This window comes from Mastacembelus armatus, chromosome 21 (assembly GCF_900324485.2).
Source record: "Mastacembelus armatus chromosome 21, fMasArm1.2, whole genome shotgun sequence".
In the NCBI taxonomy this organism is placed as follows: domain Eukaryota; kingdom Metazoa; phylum Chordata; class Actinopteri; order Synbranchiformes; family Mastacembelidae; genus Mastacembelus; species Mastacembelus armatus.
Window position 1 is genome coordinate 10455777 of NC_046653.1, and position 19445 is coordinate 10475221.

Consider the following 19445-nt stretch of genomic DNA (forward strand, 5'->3'; position numbering starts at 1 on the left):
CATTTAACATTTACATTCTCTGCTTTTACAACTTTGTTCAGGGAGACTTAAAGCGAGGGAATGAGCTCCATAAACGACAGATTCCATAATGCACATAAGCAACCAGAGATGAGGAGCGCAAAGGTCAGTGCCTGCCAACGATGGTGTTTTACCAAAAACACAAATCATTCAAACTTGTAATGTCTTTCCAGCCTAGTTGTTCAGCTATAGCATTTAAAGGACCAGTTGGTTGTAAACTGGGGACTGAAGCATTAACTTAGCCAGCCACCTCAGTCTGTCTCCTTCAATGCCCAAGGCACTCCAGTGGTGCCTTGTGCGGAGGCTTTTAATAACGACGCTTGTTTGAATCCTGGAACAATGAGCAGCGGCTGCATTTCAGGGCAGTGCAGTAAAATGCCATCACATTGCCCAAAAGGCTAAACTTAACCCAACTGTGAAATCTCCTTCTCAGAGAGAGAGAGAGAGAGAGAGAGAGAGAGAGAGAGAGAGAGAAGAAAAGAAAGACAAATTATCATAGTTTACAGGGTCAATAGAAATACCAATAGGTGACTATGCTGTGGTTACTTATTAAATTGCACATTGTAGAAATGACTGTTCAATTCCAGCATCTTTTTACCTCTTAAAACTGTGATGGGTATGATGTGGAGCAATAGGTTTAATAAACAGCAAATACACCCAAAACCAATGAAGGTAAATAGGTCAACAGGGCACTTCTTGCTGTTTGCTGTTACATGCTTTCATAGTACACTGAATACTGTCATTTTAAACATGTTTGTCGCAACTCTTGCAAGTCTTCCAAGTCCTCTTCCATTATTTAGCTTATTCATTCACACAACAATGAGGACATGTATAAGAATAGTGGAAAATAATAATAGAACAGATATGAGTAACCTTTTTTTTTAGTCTAGCTCTAATCACAGCTGCAGTTTCAACCCATGGCCGTTGATTGTGATGCAGCTGCGAGTCCAGCTGGGAAACCTCACTGACCCGTGTCACGAGAGGAATCGTAATCAACTGTATGAGGACATCTGTTCTGGATGGTGACGGCAAAAAAAAAAAAAGCAGTGAATAATCTTGAAAACACTTTTCAAAAGAGCTCTAAAAGCAAAAAAGTAGTTTGTGTTGGTATTAGATGGGAAAATTGTCTATTTCAGATGCAAACAAACCGACACTGTGTCATGCACTTTGTGTCAGTACTTCCAACTATCATGCATCTTGTTCATTGTTCCAAAAGCAAAGTCAAAGTACACTGTATACCAGTCATGCCAAGCAACACCACATATGGCATGTTGTTACTTGTCAGGATGCCAGAATAATTAGACTACTGCATTCAGTGAGTGAATGGGGATGCATATTCAACTTCTAAATCTAACACTTTTCACAGTGTCTGCTTTCTCTGAGTACACCTTGTAGGTTGCAGATCTGTATATTATCACGTGTGCCTGTTGACCTGACATCAGGCCTTTAGAGGTCTATGTTGGACATTCATGAAAGTATGTTTTTTGTTCTATAGCGTTCCCAGTGAGTGGTGCTGCCAGCGATATCCCAAAGCTCATATCAGAGAGTTGAGCATCAAACCAAGCCAGCTGAGGTAATCTGTCACACCAAGGTAGCCGCTGGGACAGTGGGCGGTAGACTACTGAGATACACAACATACCTACACAAATGTGTGATCACATACACACACTGAGATAAACATAACCTGCATTCGGTCTCTAAAATCCAACGAAAGAGCTCTGATGCTTTTGGATATACCACTATGTATCACGTTATGACAGTTTTTTAATGTACTGCTTCCCATAGATCCCACACACACACGCACACACACCCTCACACACACACACACACACAGCTGTAGCATCAAGGCTACTCTCTGCCATCACTGTAACAATTCTAAACACTGTGATCCCCTCACTCACACTATATCATCTTATTCTCTAGATAGTTAGTAGCTAGCAGCAGTTTCAGAAGAAGATGAAAAGGGGTAGCAGCAGGAAATGAAATGGCTGAAAATAAAAAATAATGCTTCTTTGATGAGAGCGCAGCAGAAACATGAGCGTATGAGCGTTACTGCACAGACTAAGACAGACATAAGTTTGCTTTTTCAATTGTTACATTCATTGTTAAAGTGAATGAAGCAGATGTAAATGAAGCCTCACATATACTGTAACAGCCACTTTATCTATCCATATTGGCAGATGCGAATTAAGTATTAAGTCAGGTCAAGGTCAGAGCTTTATATTCTGAAATCTCTACACCAAAGCAATTAACTGGCAAAGGTCATATTCTTAAACCAGTGCTGTTTTTTTTAGTACTGCAAGAGGTGGTGGAAATTTACAACAAATTGGTTAATGAAAAGCAAAATTATTCATTGAAAAGTTGGGAAACTCACCAACACATGAGCCATCGATCTCCTCATATCCAACACTGCAAACACATCTTCCCAAGGGAACCAACCAGTCGCCATCAGCTCCACAAAACAGTTTTGGTGTGTCTCTTTCTTCAGCGTGGTCAATACATGCCCCCCTCACCTCCACCAACGAGGAAGAGTCAACACGTGGCACTGTGTCTGGAAATGAGGCTAGGTTCCTCAGGGTGAATGGACATTTCTTATAGTAAACCCTCACTGAAACCAACGCAATGCAAGCGCCGATATCCTGGAATGCCAGGTAGAAGCCTTTCCTGGTCATGGGGCCTACCTCTCGCACCTCAGTGTTGAGCTTGAGGATGCGGTCTCCAAGATCCGTCTGAGTGAAGCTCTCATCAGCAGCGATTGTGTCAATCTTGGTGTACTGGATTGCCGAGAATTTGTCACCATAAGCCTCATCAGACTCATGGTAGAAAAGATTGAAGGTCTCCTTACAGGTGCCAGACACCCAAGGAATGGAGTTGCAGTCACGCAGGGTGAAGCGAAGCTCCACATAGATCTTTTGGGCCTCCTGTCGAGAGATCCAGTTGGAACGAAGCCAGTTGTTTTGGCTGGCCTCCATCACATGGCAAACCTGGAAAGTATGGATAGGCCGGTTGTGCTCGTCCATCTCCGTGATGCCATCCCACTAAAGAGGAAAAACGGGGGGGTGGGGGTAGAGGAAGAAAAAAAAAGGGAAAAGCAACAAAGTAATTAAATGATAAAACCACAAGTACAAAGCCCACTAGTGGCCCTGACAGGAAACAGTATTCAGTACAAAAGTGATGGACAAAAGGAACAGCAATCCTATGTTTTTGTTAATAGGACCTAACGTAAATTTTGTCCTGATTGTAGCACTATACGATATAAGATATGCCACTGGCTCAGTGAAATCAAAAAGGCATTAATGCGATCAGCAAATTTCATTGCAAATTGTCTGCTTCCAGCTTATTACAGTATAGGGCTGTGCCAAATATCAAATTTTATGTTGAATCGCAATAAGATTAAGGTTGATCTCCATGATAAGAGTTGGCCATTTTTTATTTGATATGGACAGGTCTTCCAGCCAATCATGCAGCAGAAATACAGAAATATAAGACTGAGCAGCGAGGCACAAGTTTAGTAGTATGTGTTTAGTTACCAACTACTTGTGATATAACTTTTGAACTACAACTCAAGATGAACAGAACAGGAAATATTGACGACAAACTCAAGTTTCGGCGAAAACACCCGAGCAGACACAGCCCAGGGCTAAAAAGAGGAGATCATTGTTGACAGTAAGGGTCTGAGGACTTTAGTAGTGTGGAGATAGTTTGAATAGTTAAAGTCTGACCATAAGCAGAGTGGCATTCACTGCAAAACAGATGTATATTTGACAAAACCAGAAACATACTCCACTAAAACAGATAATACCGCTAACCTTTTTGACCACCTAAAGCAGTGCCATCCTCTAGAGCACATAAAATGCAAGACTTCTCAGTCCCAGACGCAAGCAAATGTTGGTGGTCCCTTAACACAAATGTGACACTGCACAACAACAGACCTAGTTGATTTATTTGGAAGTGACCAAAGAATTTAGTTTCTGTAAAACCTGAGAGCTTTAATATTTTACTTGTAGATTCAAGATATAAGAAATAAGATATTGTTTTATTTATTTGGAGTTGACCAGATTTAGTGTTCTCCTGAATCACTTAAGGCTTTTGACTGTTCAGAATAAAGATGTTAGCTTATTATATATATTTGAAATAGTTGTATTGCCATGTTCAATTTTAAGAAAAGAAATATTTAAATCAAAATGAATCTTATATCTTTACATGTCACTTAGATACAAATCGATATCAACTGATAATGAAAAAAGTTATTGTGATTTTTTTTCCATATCGCCCAGCCGTACTTGCTCAACTCTTCTGAACATGTGCTGAAGAGGTCTCTGTGGTGCATAGTGTTGGCCTGCTATGAAGTTATAAAACTTTGCAAATTTAATTCCTTCTAATGTTTAGATTTTTGGAATGAATTTATATGTGCTTTGTTTGAAGACTTGCTGGCTTGAATTGTCTCATGAGGGGAAAATCTTTCCTCTTATTCCTTCAGGTCTTTCCAGGTAGGTTTTCTCCTAGATTGATGTCTGACTCCAGCTGCCTAGTCATCAGCTCTCCAAGTCCCAGGTCCCATGATCAGGGAGTATGGCAGCTTTGCAGGGTCATGAGGTTACCTGTCCCCATGTTGATGGGGGAAAAGTTAATGGGGGTTTTTAGCCTCCTGGTCCTGCACAGCTCTCTGGTTTTATTAGAGTGGGGACTGGCTACATGGGCGACCCAAAAACCATCCAACATTGAACTGCAAGAATCAAATTACCTGTCTGGGAAAAAGGGCTCTCAAATCACTTCACTTTCAATGCAGCTTTGGAGCCTTCACAACCTGCAAACTTTGCTTTTGTATATGCGTTATATATTTACACTGATATATGGACCATTTTGCTTCTAATTTAAGTGTGTGTTTTTTACTTTTTAATTAATCAGAACTACTCCTACCATTATTTTGCAGAGTTGGGCATACATTTCTGAAAGATTTTTTTTGGTTTGGAGATTGGATATACTCTCACATACAATATGAAATTCAATTCAAACACAATATAAAATCAACATAAGTATTATTTCCTAATTTTGTTTCAGGCATGAAAAGCCACAAATTGCCTCCCTGTCACTCAAGAGGATTGTGGACGAGTTTGAGCAATAAAACCCTGCAAATACTCACTTTTGGATTCCAGCATGCACACCCAGTGCTGTCTCCTGCTATGAGCCAAACACTATAATCAACACTGTTTTCACAGAGATAGGCGAGAGATGCATTTGGGAGCTTATGTTAGGAAGGCCAAGCATAAAGCTATTAATTACCAACCAAACAAATTCACATAACTATCCATCTGTATTTAAAAGTGAACAGACTCACAAACACACATATGCTCACTTTTCGTGTTCCCATCCTGAGGTCTGGGAGGAGAGATCCCAATTCTAATTAATGGCTGGGAAAAAAAAAAAAACTCTATAAGCAGACTAGAGAGTTGTGATAGTGCTGCTGGTTAATTTACCAATACTATTTGCCTGATAAGCTTGCACATTTAATAAGCTGTTTTGCACTTAGCTAAATATTACCTCTTGATGAGAGTAGTAATCAAAGCCTAATGTTTGCTTTCACATACTCATTATCCTTTTTAATAACATGTTCTAATTCAATCATCCAAAGACGACAGGCTTTAATCTGCTCTTCCCTCAAGATGTAATTGTAGCACTGCAGTCAAACAAATGGATTTTGATTAGATGTGATATTGCCCATCACACATGCACAGTAAATTCTGCTGGGCAAAGCAGGACAGTGCGGTAAAAAAAAAAACGAAAAAAAAAAAACGTGAAGACAACAAAAAGGCAGTTTTGTTTTCCACTTCACAGTAATCAAGGAAAAGTACAGGTTGTGGGTACACAATAAACATCAGAATTTGAGTAAATTGTGACACTTTTCAATTAACTTATTAACAAACTCAATTTTTAGTGTCAATTCTGTTTTATTGACTTACATATTTAACAGCAACACCTCATGTATGTCAAATGTTTATGACTTCAACTCTGCTTTTAAAACAAATATACCAGTTAACCTGGTTTTAAGAATTGGAAACTTATTCTGGACAGTTTTACTGCAGATCATTTATTTCATTTTAAACAAGTGGCCCACATGGCTAATGGAGGTTATGTCTTTCAAACACTGCTTCAAATAAAACAAATGTGGTAATCACCCTAGTGTTTCCATTAGCATGCCCACATTGTTGAGTGCTTCAAAATCCACAGTGTACATCTGAAAAACAACTGAAACTGATCTTTCATAGTTCCTGTCAGTTTTATTATGATTAATCAAATAATCAACTAGTCAACTGAGAGAAAAATAAGTATCAATTAACTGAATTCAAAATGAAAATATGCTAAACAGGTTCCATCTTCTCATTTGTGATGATTTCTCATTTTTCATTGTTTTTTTTTAATAGACCAAATCATTAATAGAGAAATAATAATTCATCACCAGTGACATTTGTCATCAGCTGTAGCCCTACACAGATGCTCAGCTTTGTCTCATCATGGAACCTTGGCTCGTGTTTGTGTGCCAATTCAATCCACCCCTCAGGCATTTTGTTTGACTGTTCAGTCAGCTGTTGACCTGCAGAGATGTTTGTAGGAGAAAGGATGCATCAGCACCCTTGGGCTCTAAGATTTTCTTTTAACAATAGTAAGCACCACAGAGAGTTGTTGAAGAAATGGAGATTATACATAAGAATGTCATGTCTTTGCTTAAAAAGAAAATGTTTGACATTTCCACACTGGAGGTCATGACTTGGGAATTGAAAAAGGTCATCATGAAAATGCAAGTACATGCATGTCATTGTTGAGGGTGTTAAAGTGAGGTTGGTGACAAAAGACTGTTCTATAAGACATATTGAACATCTGCATCAAAAGCTTTACCTTTTTACAAGATGACACCAGTATTTCAGAAAAAAAACAAACAAGTGATAAGTGTTTCAGTTAAACTTTATGTTCCTACAATAGTTGCTAAAGGGCAGCCAATGCAGCCATTATACCCTCAGTCGATCATATATTAGAAGTGACTGTCAATGTACTGAACAACTGCAATGTAAGTAACTGTAAGCGTATGACTTAGGAGTCTGAGATGCATTCAAAATGAGAACTGAACACACCTGCAGACAGAACAAGGTCAGACATAGCCCTCAGTCTATCCAGGACATTTTTATTCTGCATCAAGGCTATTTTCTGTATTCTTCCTATTAGACTGCATTCTTTTATAGTTGAAAAGTACTGCAAAAGAGATTTGAGAGAAAAAGAAAGCAGAAGACAAGGGTAATAAAAGCAAAAATAAAAAAAAAAATGTGTGCAGGTCTGTGCTTGACAAAAGGCTGTACATCATAAGGTACGAGGGAATTACTGAAGTTTGGAGGCAGTGAAATGAGCTCAAATGCCACTGTAGATAAACTGTGGCCAGAGACAAAGAGATAGAGAGATATCAGAGTGATTTGTCCCAAAGGGGGAAAACAATCCATGGTGATAAGACCACATTGCTGCTTCAATCCCCAACTAAACACCACTCAGAGCTGATCTAAAGGCCTCTAAGACTTTCACATCATGTCAGCCAACTGATAATGTCAAGCAGCTACACGATGGCAGCACAAGTCCCTCTGCAGCTTTGCATTCACACAAAAGGGGGTTCTGTTTTTCTCTTTTTATACAAGATATTTTCTCTTAATTATGAACAGTGCCACACTGTTGGACAAAAGTCTGCAGTTCCCTTGAACACTGCAACCTGACAAGACCTTAGCCAGTCCACTGTGTGTGTGTGCTGCTGATTTGAAATCTGAACTAGCTTCTTGCTACCCTGCCATCCAGCCTAAACATGCATAATTGAAAAACAGTCAGAAAATGTGGTTGATTGATTGCAGCCCGAGACCAGCCTTACAGCCCATCTCTCTCTCTCTCTCTCCTATGAAAGGGAGCCAGTCATTTTACTGGCCACTCGCCCAGGGGTGAGCTGCTTTTATTAAAACTGTGAGACCTGGAGCCCTATTGAAAACTGCACTTTTAACTATGGTGTCATAACCCGCTCGACTCGTCCTCAATCAAAATTAAACATTTAGCAATCCTAAATGTTCCCACTACTTGGTCGGGTCTGAGGTTGTAAAGAAAAAAAAATTAAGCCCAGTTTTAAAGTCAAATGTCCCCCAGTGTGAATTAGTGTGCATTGTGAGCCACAAAAAGAAAAATTACTTAATGATATTACTGGCAGAAACCTGTGGGGAAGGTTAATAATAGTGCATTACTTTAGGTTTACTATTGGAGGGCTGTGTGTAGGCATAGACCATATAGGCAATCACCTGGTGGAAATTTGGGGGGTTTGTAAAGGCAGGAGAAGTACAGTTCAGCACTGATGGACAGCAAGGCATGGACAAAGCTGAATCAGATATTTAAATGAGTCAGAGTAAACACTGACAGCAATATGAAGAGGGAAAAGTTAAATACAGAGGTCTGTAGGTTCATGATGTTAGCTCACTAAACTACAGTAGGTTATTATGGTCACAGTTATAGAGGTTTGAGTTAGTTAAAAGAAAATGTCTGAGCTGACACAAACTTTAGCCAATTAAACACGTTGCATAATTGACTACGACAAACCCATTTTTCTTGCTGTACACAGAAGGCTCTGAAGCTGAATTTAATGGATTACACTGTCAAATTTAAATATTTTAGGCCTACTTAGTTAATGTAGCATGATTACTGTTTAATCTTTAAACTTTACAGATCCACTTAAATTTTTTTTTTTGCTGGGTTATAAAGGAGGAACTGCTGCTGAGTGCCAATGGTTGTCTTCACAGGCTGACTTTCCAAGGAGGAACATTTAACTTTTACTGCATCTCTGTGCACTAATCTTGTTTGGTGTAATAGTTGTGTTATGTTTTCATAGTATCATCATAGTATGTTCATAAATAAGCTGTGTTGCCTTTGAGATATATATGTCAACTGAAGCAGGGGGACAGGGTCCTACATTTAGGCCTACTTTATAAATAGTACTAAAAAAAAAGCCAAAGTAGGTGCAATGTGTTACTGCGAATCCTTCTCTATGAGATGATATTTGTTATTTACATATTTGCAATTTTTTCAGTATTTCCTCTCATGTTTTTATGATGAAACAACAATACACATTAGCACATTGTACCTTATCAAAATATTAGATTTTTGTTATTATTAAACTTGTTTGTTTTTGTGTGTGTACATTTGACGTGTGTGAATTTGACTGAAAGTTTTTCAATCTGGAGTCTGACTCATGCAGTTAGCTGCACATTATATTGGTGCAGACAAACAGAGGAGGAGTAAATAGCAGCTGTTACACTGATTCCATGAGACAGTCTCTAATATGTGTAGTATAAACTAAAATTTCCAAACTCTTTGGTGCACACACTGCTGAAAACAGTAGCACAAACATACAAACTTGCTTGATTCATTCTAAAGATGCATGTATGGACACACCCAAACAACTGTATAATACAACTGCATGGTATTATGCATTACAATAAATAACAGTTAAAAAGTTTTTAAAAAGTCCAAAATATGGAAATAAAAGTAAGAAAAAATATTACGTATCACATATTTGTGCATTTTTGTGTGTATTTGTGTCTGAATAATAAGTAAATGCAGTATGCCTTGTATTGTGTGTCCTGGCATTTAGAGTGTCCCACAACAATTTTAAAGGGGTATTACAAGTGTCCAAGGGGACAAACAGGACATGGCTGTTGCATATTGTTGGTGGCAGAGAAGAAGTGACACCAGTGACGGCCAAGGTTTTTCATTTAAGCCACACGAGACCAGAGCTAAATAAATATTTATAATCTCTTTCTTTTGCCACTACAGAGGGTCGCAGCGCTAAACAACCTCATAGCCTCACCTGCTTTATTTAAAGCAAGACCTGATTCTGCTCTGGTTAAACACATACAAGCACTGCTTTAGTGGAGTTAGGAGCAGGTGTGTTTATCTCGGGTCCCCTGAGACATTTTCTCTCAATTAAAGAGAAAGGATAAAGGCTGGAAGGGAAAAAAAAAAACTGGCCAACACAAACAGTCTGCTTTCTGTCTTTAAACGATTCCTTCTTGCACATGTATAACACTATTAACATTACAGAAATATGCTGCGCCTGCTGCCATCTCTGTGTGAGAGGGAGATGAATCATCCAACAGATGACAGCTCAGCTGGGTGATTAAACAGATGTTTTGTCACATTACATAATGTCTTGGTAAAGTTAAAGTTGTTCCTTGTTAAAGCAGCAGCAACATCTAAAACTGCTTAGTCCAAATAAATATTTAACCCCATTAATGCTATGTCAACACGAGTTCTGTTTCTAAAAAGTTTAGATATTTTAGTTTTGGTGCTATGCTATCCCCGAGGGATCACTTAATTTGAAATATCTAATTTGATTATGTAAAACCTATTTAAGAAAATTTTAATTTGTTCGTATTTCAACAAGACACATTCTTTCGTTCTTTTTTTTTTTTCTCATTATTTCTTGATACCTGCCACTGTTCATTCTTCAACACTAGAATTTTGTTTCAGCAAATGGGTAATACCAAACGGGGTAATTAAACTAGACTAATGGTTTTTCTTAAGTTTTGTAAAACTCATGCTCTCTCTTTCCGTCATTTCTATAGCTTACTATTCCTTTATATTTTGTTTCTTCTTCATTTCTCACTAATCTATCTCTTAATTTTTCCTCCTTCTCTCTTCTTCCTTCTCTATTCCCATTTCTCTCTCTGTCTCATTCTATCTACCTGATGCACTTTCCATCTCTGTCTTACCCACACACTTTGTCTCTTGCAAACACACTTTTCTGAAGTGAGTGAGTGTGTGCGTCTGTGTGTATTTGTACACTTCCACTGTCACTGGGATTGAGATATTTTTATTTAATCCCACAGCCTCCCCGTGTGATGGATGAAAAACCACCACCTCTGCCTCCCGCACTCACACAAACACACAAAAGTAATTGGTATTAGGGAGATGGATGAAGAGTCTTTGGGCACTTGGGAACTTCATGTCAGCTCTTTGACTTTATGAGGAAAGACCAAACAATGAGAAGAAAATAAAGCAACTAAAACTCAGTGAGAAAGAGTCAGAAAGAATATATTGTGAACTTAAATGTCTTCTTCCGGCATTTTTATGGCTTATGAATATTAATGATCACTGGTTGGAAATTATGACTGTAAGAGAAGTGAATAAAGTTACCCCTCCACACCATCACCCCACCATTTAATAAAATTTAGTCTCAGAGACTATGGGGAACATTTTTACATTCGAAGCACCTCATTAACTTCAAAGTCATTCTCTCACTCACTCACTCACTCACTCACACATTATTGCATATACACAAATACTGTCCTTAAATTCTCTGAACAAAACTCTGTTTTGTTCAAAACAATGACAAACACATGGTACAGTATCTAATGTATATTTTAATATGAAAAACAGAGAGGATGTCCTTTACTTCCTCCAATTATAAACAACAGAAAAACTTAACTTAATGGCCATCTGCATTACCTTACCCCAAATCTATGCCTTGGATGCATGTGCATGTGTTTTAAAAATGTGTGTGTGTCAGAAGTTGGTCTATTGAGGGCTCATCAGGGACAAGTGGGCCTTAAGTTGGGGGATTTCATCAATATCTGGCAACCTTGGCCAGCTCATTGTGTTTAACTGACTGTCAACAAGACAATCAATACTTTGATTGGAGAATTGTGGAAATAGGTTTTCAGTGTGGACTTCCAATTGAATTACTACGAGCGTGCCAACGTGGAATATTGGCAGAATTTGACACTGAACAAAAAGCTGCATAAGGAAACTGTTTGTGCCAAAGTCTTTTCTACTAAAAAAAATTAAAGAAACAACATGACAACCTGGGGGTGATGGATATACAAAGACACAGCATGTTAATGTGTATTTTGAATCCCCAACAATGGCACTACTGCAGTCATGATAGGATTTGTCAAAACAAACTCTTTTTGTATGAATTTCAAATTTGTTGCATCATGGATTTTCTTTAACAGCTCTCACACGCTTATACAGCAGTTTTTTCACAAAATCTAGCCTTTAAAATCATTTGGATTTCAGGACACCTGGATCAGGACATCAGTGAGCTCTGTGGTGGTACAGATCCAAGCATAATGTCCAGTGGTTGCTCAACTGGATTTAGGTCAGGGGAATGTGAGGTTCGGTCAATGGCATCAATGCCTTCATCACCCAGGAACTGCCGACACACTCTGACCACATGAGGTCGGGCACTGTCCTGCACCAGGAGGAACCCAGGGCCCACTGCACCAGTGTATGTTCTGACAGCTGCTCTGAGGGTTTCATCCTGGTACCTCACAGCAGTCAGGATACCATTGGCTATGACATGGAGGTCTCTGTGGCTCCCCTATGCAAATGCCTCTCCAGACCATCACTGACCCACCACCAAATCAGTCATGCCCAATGGTGATACAGGCAGCATAATGCTCACCACAACATCTCCAGACCCTTTTATGGCTGACACATGAACCTGCTGTATAAAGTCCTCCAATGGTGGACCTATCAATTTTGGTATTCTCTGGTGAATGGCAATAGAGCTGCAAGATGATGGGCTGATGAAGGTCATACTAGAGGATGACAGCTCCACCTGCCACCATCATGTTTCTGACAGTTTAGTCAGAATGATGTACACCAGTAGAGGCTGGAGGTCATCCTGTAGGGCTCTCACAGTGCTCCCATTGTTCCTCCTTGCACTAAGGAGCAGTCCAGCTATGTAATGTCCAATCCCCTGATGTCTCCTCCATGCTCTTGAGACTGTGCTAGGAGACACAGTAAACCTTCATGCAGCTACACGTATGGATGTGCCATCTTGGAGTAACTGGCCTACCTGTGTAATCTGATTGGGCTGCAGCAGGTACTTCCTCATTCTACCAGTAGTGACGAGGACACGAGCAAAACAAAACCTGAGAAGAATCAGTCATGTAGGATAAGGACAGAGGCTTTGTCTGTGGACATGACATGCAAAATCATTCCCTTTGCACCAAAGCAAACTGATTCAAAATCACTTGTGCTTCCTAAGTGATTGAAATCCCTGAAGTTTACCTGACATGGTGTTAGACAGTGATAATAAAGTCTTCCCTTAATTTTTTGAGCAGTACTGTTTCAGTATTCAGCAGTTAGCTTGTATTGAGCTACCAGAGCTACTGCCTATCATTTAATTTAAAAGTTGGATGATTTTTGATAAAGAAATCTGGTTGTTTGTCACCGTTCTTTAGAGAGCGACTCATCAATTTAAACCAAGTAAGATGAAACCCACATTACTCTTCCACCCTCACACAGTATCAGCAACACACCCCTAAATCAATAACAAGTGAACAGCAGTGAGCAAATGAAATCCAAAGACCCTGTGCTTCTCTCATTCCTGCATCCATCACACTGGATGGGTAGCCAGAGGGGTGGGGCCAGAGCACCCATGTGTCATCTATGTGGTGCTTCACAAAGTGACACCTTATTGGTCATGGCCTCAGTCAACCTCTGAGGACAGCTGAGGGCACTGAAGTTAGTGCTCTGGCATGTCAAAGCCTGCTGATATGGTACTGACGTGTGCAGCTCATATTCAGTAACACTGTAATGTAAAAGTCACCAAAACACAACCAAAGGACAAAGATTTCCTCTAGAAATGCATTCTAGTCATGGCATAAACACCCCCGAGAATTAATGACAACCAGTAACAACAGGACTAATAAAATCCTGTTAAGTGTTTGCAGTTTCCTTAAGGCATGTTTGATTGCAGGTTTAAAAGACTGTTGAGTAAAATCCTCAGTCAGACTGACAATATAATCATGTACCCAAATAGATCAACTGTGGTCACTGGCTAATCACTGATCTGCATTAAATACCAAACATTAGTCCATGTGTTGACCATTCTTTGGTTAACCTCAAGCTTTTTTTTTTTTTTTCAATTGTGATTTTGATTTGAACTTGTAAAAACCTTTACAGCACCATTTTTACAGTCTTGTCTGGACAAGCAATATTTTTGAACTCAAATGTGGAGAAAGTGCAGCACACAGAGCAAACTATCACAGAGCACATACCTGAGAGAGGACAGACCAGGGCAAACAAAGGAGCTCACTTCTCAGAGTATACAGCTTAGGTTATTGCACTTTTTGCCCTCTATGTCATTGAAAAAGCTTCGCAGAATGTGCCTGTTTATATGTTCTTGAGGTAAAAAAGGATGTTATGTTGAAACATTAAGGGAACAGAAGAAAGAAGAGGTAACAGTTTCACATTTCTAAATGTATTAAAAGTGCTTGAGATGAAAGAAAAAAAGAGAAACCGAAAAGAGGCATTGATATATATTTTATGTGACAACTGCTCCACAAGGCTAAAGCAATGATCAGGGCCATAAATCAACATTTTATTGATTCCTACACAACACATCTGTGCAAAATGAATTTGCCTTATAAAGTCACATACGTGTTTTCCTAAATAAGACTGTGGAATGGCTGCTGATAAATGTCATCACTATAATGAAAAATAATAAAACAATAGTGTCACCTTACATGAAAATAACACCAGACTGCCAAAGTAGTAGGCTTAGATATTCAACATACTTGTCACTACCTTATATCTATGGTGTTGATTATATTTAATTTAGCACTGGCTGTTGCGGCAATGCACTTATGTCATTTAGCACAGCATAATGTCTGTTATAGTCATGGGCTCTGGGGAAGGTCCCAATCTATCATGCATCTGTGCCAGTCATAGTTCGCTCCATCTGCTGTTGTATTAAATCAATAAAGGCTGGCACTAATGAATGCAAAGCTTTACCTTTACACGTTTAATTGATTTTAAAAAAAATGCTAATTTGTATTTTCACAAGTCAAATTGTATCAGACGCCGTCCTGATTCACACTTTGTATCATGAACATACAGTACACCATGTTTTCAACACTCCATGAACTTTGAATAAATCTAACCAAGTACCGTATTTTCCAGACTAATCTTTTTAATCCTCTGGCTTGTCCTGTAACTTATATAGCGAAGCGACTTATATGTGTATATTTACAGTAATTTTGTCGAAATAGTCACCAGCATTAGATGGCACTCTTGGCTCAGTTAAAGATAATACTGTATCGCAGAAAATGTAAAAACTCCTAATGTAACACAAGTGAAAATGTGAGCTACACTGCAGATTTCAAGCTGTATGCAGCTGAAACAAAGTTTGGAGTGAGTGTCAACATTCAGGCAACCCAAGAGAGGAGGATATGCCGTTTCATCTCCCCACAGCCCTAATACTCCTCTGCGACTTATAGTCTGGAAAATATGGTAGTTTTTGTGTGTAAACCTGGTGACTAAATTTGTCTGCATTCATTTGGATTTTAGTTTAAAGCACCACTCTGAGTATAGCCTGGCAGAGGTGATACAATGGTTATAGATCTTGTTAAACTGTCATATAACGATAAAAAACAATTAAAATTCCCAAGTATATGTATTGCATGGTTGTTCCTTTATGGCACAATATAATGTATCATAGTCATTCACCTATGTATGTTGTACAAGCGACTTTAAAGTCCACTCACCAATAAAATAATAGCAACATTGATAGATGTCCAACACCAACACCAGTTAAGGGCATGAACCTTTTCTCCTTTCACCTTCTCCTCTATCTCATTTGCCTAAACAGGCGATGTGTCACTTTCCTCCAAACATGCTGACTCTTTCTCATGTGAGCTGACACAGACCAGAGACCTTTTTCTTTTTCCCAGCAGCTCAGACAAACTATGCGTGGGAAAACGGAGGGAAAAAGCTTGTCGTTTTACATATCTATTTTTGCCAGAGAGGCAGGCAGGCAGTCTGGAATGTCAATGTGTGGCTCAGCAGCCTCTGACTGATGCGAGATCACAGTGAAGACTGCACACAGTGATACAATGAACAAACACACGTACGCACGCACGCACGCACGCGCACCCACACACACACACACACACACACACACACACACACACACACACACACACACACACAAAGGCTTTGCCAGTGGGTGAGGTATAGCAGGGTGCAACCACAGACAGCTTAGATAAGACCAGGTCACCCAGGTAGAGAAAAGCTATACAGAGAGACACATTCAAAAATGTTTCATCTTCAACATTTATTCAATGTTAAGTTACACTTGTCTTATACTCTAAACAAAAAGGTACTGTAGCTCTCAAACAATTTAATAGGTCTTCATTAAATGAAGGTTATGCTGAGGCTCTCGCTTCTCATTATCCTGGAATTTAATCAACAGACCTTTTCAAAACTATTAGCACTTCAAACTTCAAGTCAAACGCAGGAGTCTAACTGGCATCAACTTCAGCTAAATATTGGAGTCGATAAAGACAACTGTGGCATTTTAAGCTGTACAAATGGTCACTGGTAACTCATTCTCTCTCATCTCTTTCTCTCAGTCCCTGTTCAATTACATTCAAACATGTTTTATTTGGCCTGCCACCCAAGTAACAAAATGTGTATTACAAAAACTATATTGCATTGATTGAGGTATAATATAATACACTACCATCAAGTATTGATAAAAACATACAGTATGATAGAACCAACAAAGTCAATAAAACGTGACCAAAAAATGTAACAATTCACAGTGTTAATGTAGCTGTCAGACTGTTATTGAGCACAACACTTTTTAAAAACATGAAATATAAGGGGAAATGTAAGCTATGTTAAAGTCTGCATTTGATAACTATTTCCAACTAAAAGCTTTTGAACAAATATCTCAGACTGCACCCGAAGGCACCAGTATCATGAGAAGACAAAATGATTAAACAGAAATGCTAAAATATCTGCATTATCTGCAGTAACGTATCGTTTCAATACTAATGTTTAATTTAGTTAATTATACTGTCCTCCCTCTGCAGACATACAGGATGAAACACACAAACACACCCACGACACATTGCCTCTTGCCTGTTTTTACAGTCTGATGCTCTTTGCTAAGAGGCTGTCAGAGAGACAGAGTAGGGGATGATAGAGAAAGGTTGTGAAAATGAAGAAAGATATCAAGAGGGAAAGGAAAGGATTAACAGCAAAGGAGTCATGTGACATTACAAGACAGACCAGAGGATGTGAGGATGTGTATGTGTGCGTGCGTGTGTGTGTTGCTGTCTTCATGCATGAGCAAGGGCTAAAAAGTCTCAAATAAGAATGGAAAAAATGTTGAAAATACTAATTTGAGGATACTTTTCAATAAATGCTTTAGGATAAAGATCAAAGGGTAAATTAATTGTTAGGATTCATTTTGGCTCTGGTTGGTTGGACTTGTCTTAAGCAAATCAGTTGCTGCAAACTGTGATATCTGACAGTAAATTAAAATAAATATAAAAATAAAAACATAAAGTCAGACTAGTGAAAGAAACATCAGAATGAAGACTAGGCTGTCAAAGCCATCAAAACATAATACATATTCCAAGAAGACTATGAAGTTCTTAGATATTTCTATTATGATAAAGGTGTCCATTTATCTTGCCATATTGACAGACATAAAAATACTTAAATCCATTTTATACAGTTTCCTGACAAGTTACTTTTTACTATTGTGGAAAAATTGACTGTCCCCTTCAGAAAACCAGAGCATCGGCTGCCTCTGCAAACTGCTCAAAACAACCTATAATTTTCATTCTTCAACAAATCATAAAGCAGTGTCAGTTTTTTTTTTTTAACCATAAAATCAAGTCTTGAAGATGTAATGGACACATTGATGTGAAAGGTGTTTACAGAGATGTAGTTTGGTGTGACCCAATTTCCTGGTCAGAAGTGCACTCTTATGGGGTGTGTTTTTATTATCGATGCCATCTTATCCAGGGAAAGGTTGTGAGTAGCTATATTCCTGCCCACATTAGGCAAAAGACCAGTCTGTCATAGGGCTGCCACATACAGACAGACAACCATTCAAACTCACAGGCACACCAACAGAAAATTTAAAGTCTCCAAAAGTCACTGTATATATCCACAACAATGAAACAAAATGACAATAAATACTTAGAGGGCATGTAGTATTACTAGAGTGATGGGTATTTTATGGCAGTGGTATGACAAGGGGTAAGTATGGGTTTCTTGGGTCAAAAAAGTCCCGTTTCCCTTTTAGCAATGGGAGTGAAAAATAATTTCAGTTGCCTTAAGCCCTATAATATTTCCAAATGAAATATTATAGAAACATATGTAGAAACAGCACTTCTTTGGTCATTCAAATGGAGGTGCCTATTAAAGATTGGCCCAAATATCCATTAGGACTCGTAAACATTGCACAGCTGCTTCCAGGATATGCAGCATTGTTTCAGGTTTGCCTTCTGGGTTTTAGGTTAGTGTGTTGCTGTCTCTCACCCATGTCTGCCTGTATGTCCGCCTGTCTTTCTGGTAACCGTAGGAGACATCTTCCTCTTAGCAAAGCCATATGACTCCAGTCTCTAATGCTTAAACAAGCCTGACTGGAAATGAGTGCCGACAATACGGGATTGCCTGGCCTGCTCGATCAATTAGGACAGAGAGAGCAGCAAAGAGATAGACAGAGAGAGCATGTGGTGAGGCGCAGCTTTCAGCATCCTCAGAATTTGTATAAAATGTTAAGTGCATTTTAGAGAGCTTGCCAGACAAAACATTCATCTCCAATGAAACCATATCCCTCTAGTAGGCACCATCTTCTAACCCCAAATGCCCCCACGCACCTTCTCATGCAGGATCCAAGGTCTAGATTGAAGTTAGACCTGAGAAATGAGAAGAGAAAACAGATGTTTGTCTCTCCCATCCTTCTGTCTCTGCTTGCAAAAGAGACAGAAGAAAAACTGTGGCTGTCTGGGGGATGAATCTTAGCCAAGTGACCCTGGCTGTCTTCTATCACAACCCTAACTCCATTTCAAGGAGAAGAATATAAATAGGAAACACACGCAGGGATTGGCAACGTTTAAGTTATTTGTATACTGTTTTCACTTCAATACTGACTTACCAAATAGTCTAAAAACTGTTATAGTAAAACATATGACTTCATTGTTTCTGCTTTTATGGCATTTCGAGGAGAGAAACAGTCATATCAATATAGCTGAATGTGTAAAGCTGACATTTAGTACTATGACCGTGTCAAACCTTGACATAGCTTCAGAATTATCCAAAAGCTCCACATTAATGGGTCCACCATTAAACTGATATTCTCAACATATTCTCAATAATGTATCACACAGCTTGAATAACAATTACATATGTGCTAGTGATCCATCTTTGCTTCACTTTCTCCCCAGGTATGTAGTTCATAAGCGGGTTTTAGAAGTCTTGGAGACAAATTATATTAGATGTGGGGATTTCACCATCATTGGAGGTTTAGTAATTTGATACCAAGGTGTGAAATGGAGAAAAGGGGGACGGAGAAAGGATGAGGTTCTGTCCTGCAGTGCAGCGAT

General features: G+C 38.9%; 1 protein-coding gene across 2 annotated transcripts in view; it reads right to left on the bottom strand.

The window, feature by feature from the left end:
* The window catches only part of LOC113123121 (ephrin type-A receptor 6), a 140562-nt gene that overhangs the window by 100030 nt on the left and 21087 nt on the right, over window positions 1-19445 (bottom strand). Inside the window, exon 3 of one of the 2 annotated variants that reach the window (XM_026294939.1) lies at window positions 2393-3056. In XM_026294939.1, the coding sequence (XP_026150724.1) occupies window positions 2393-3056 (664 nt within the window). Of the gene's footprint in view, window positions 1-2392; window positions 3057-19445 lie in introns of those variants that run through there. The other variant, XM_033325799.1, reaches the window with a different exon arrangement.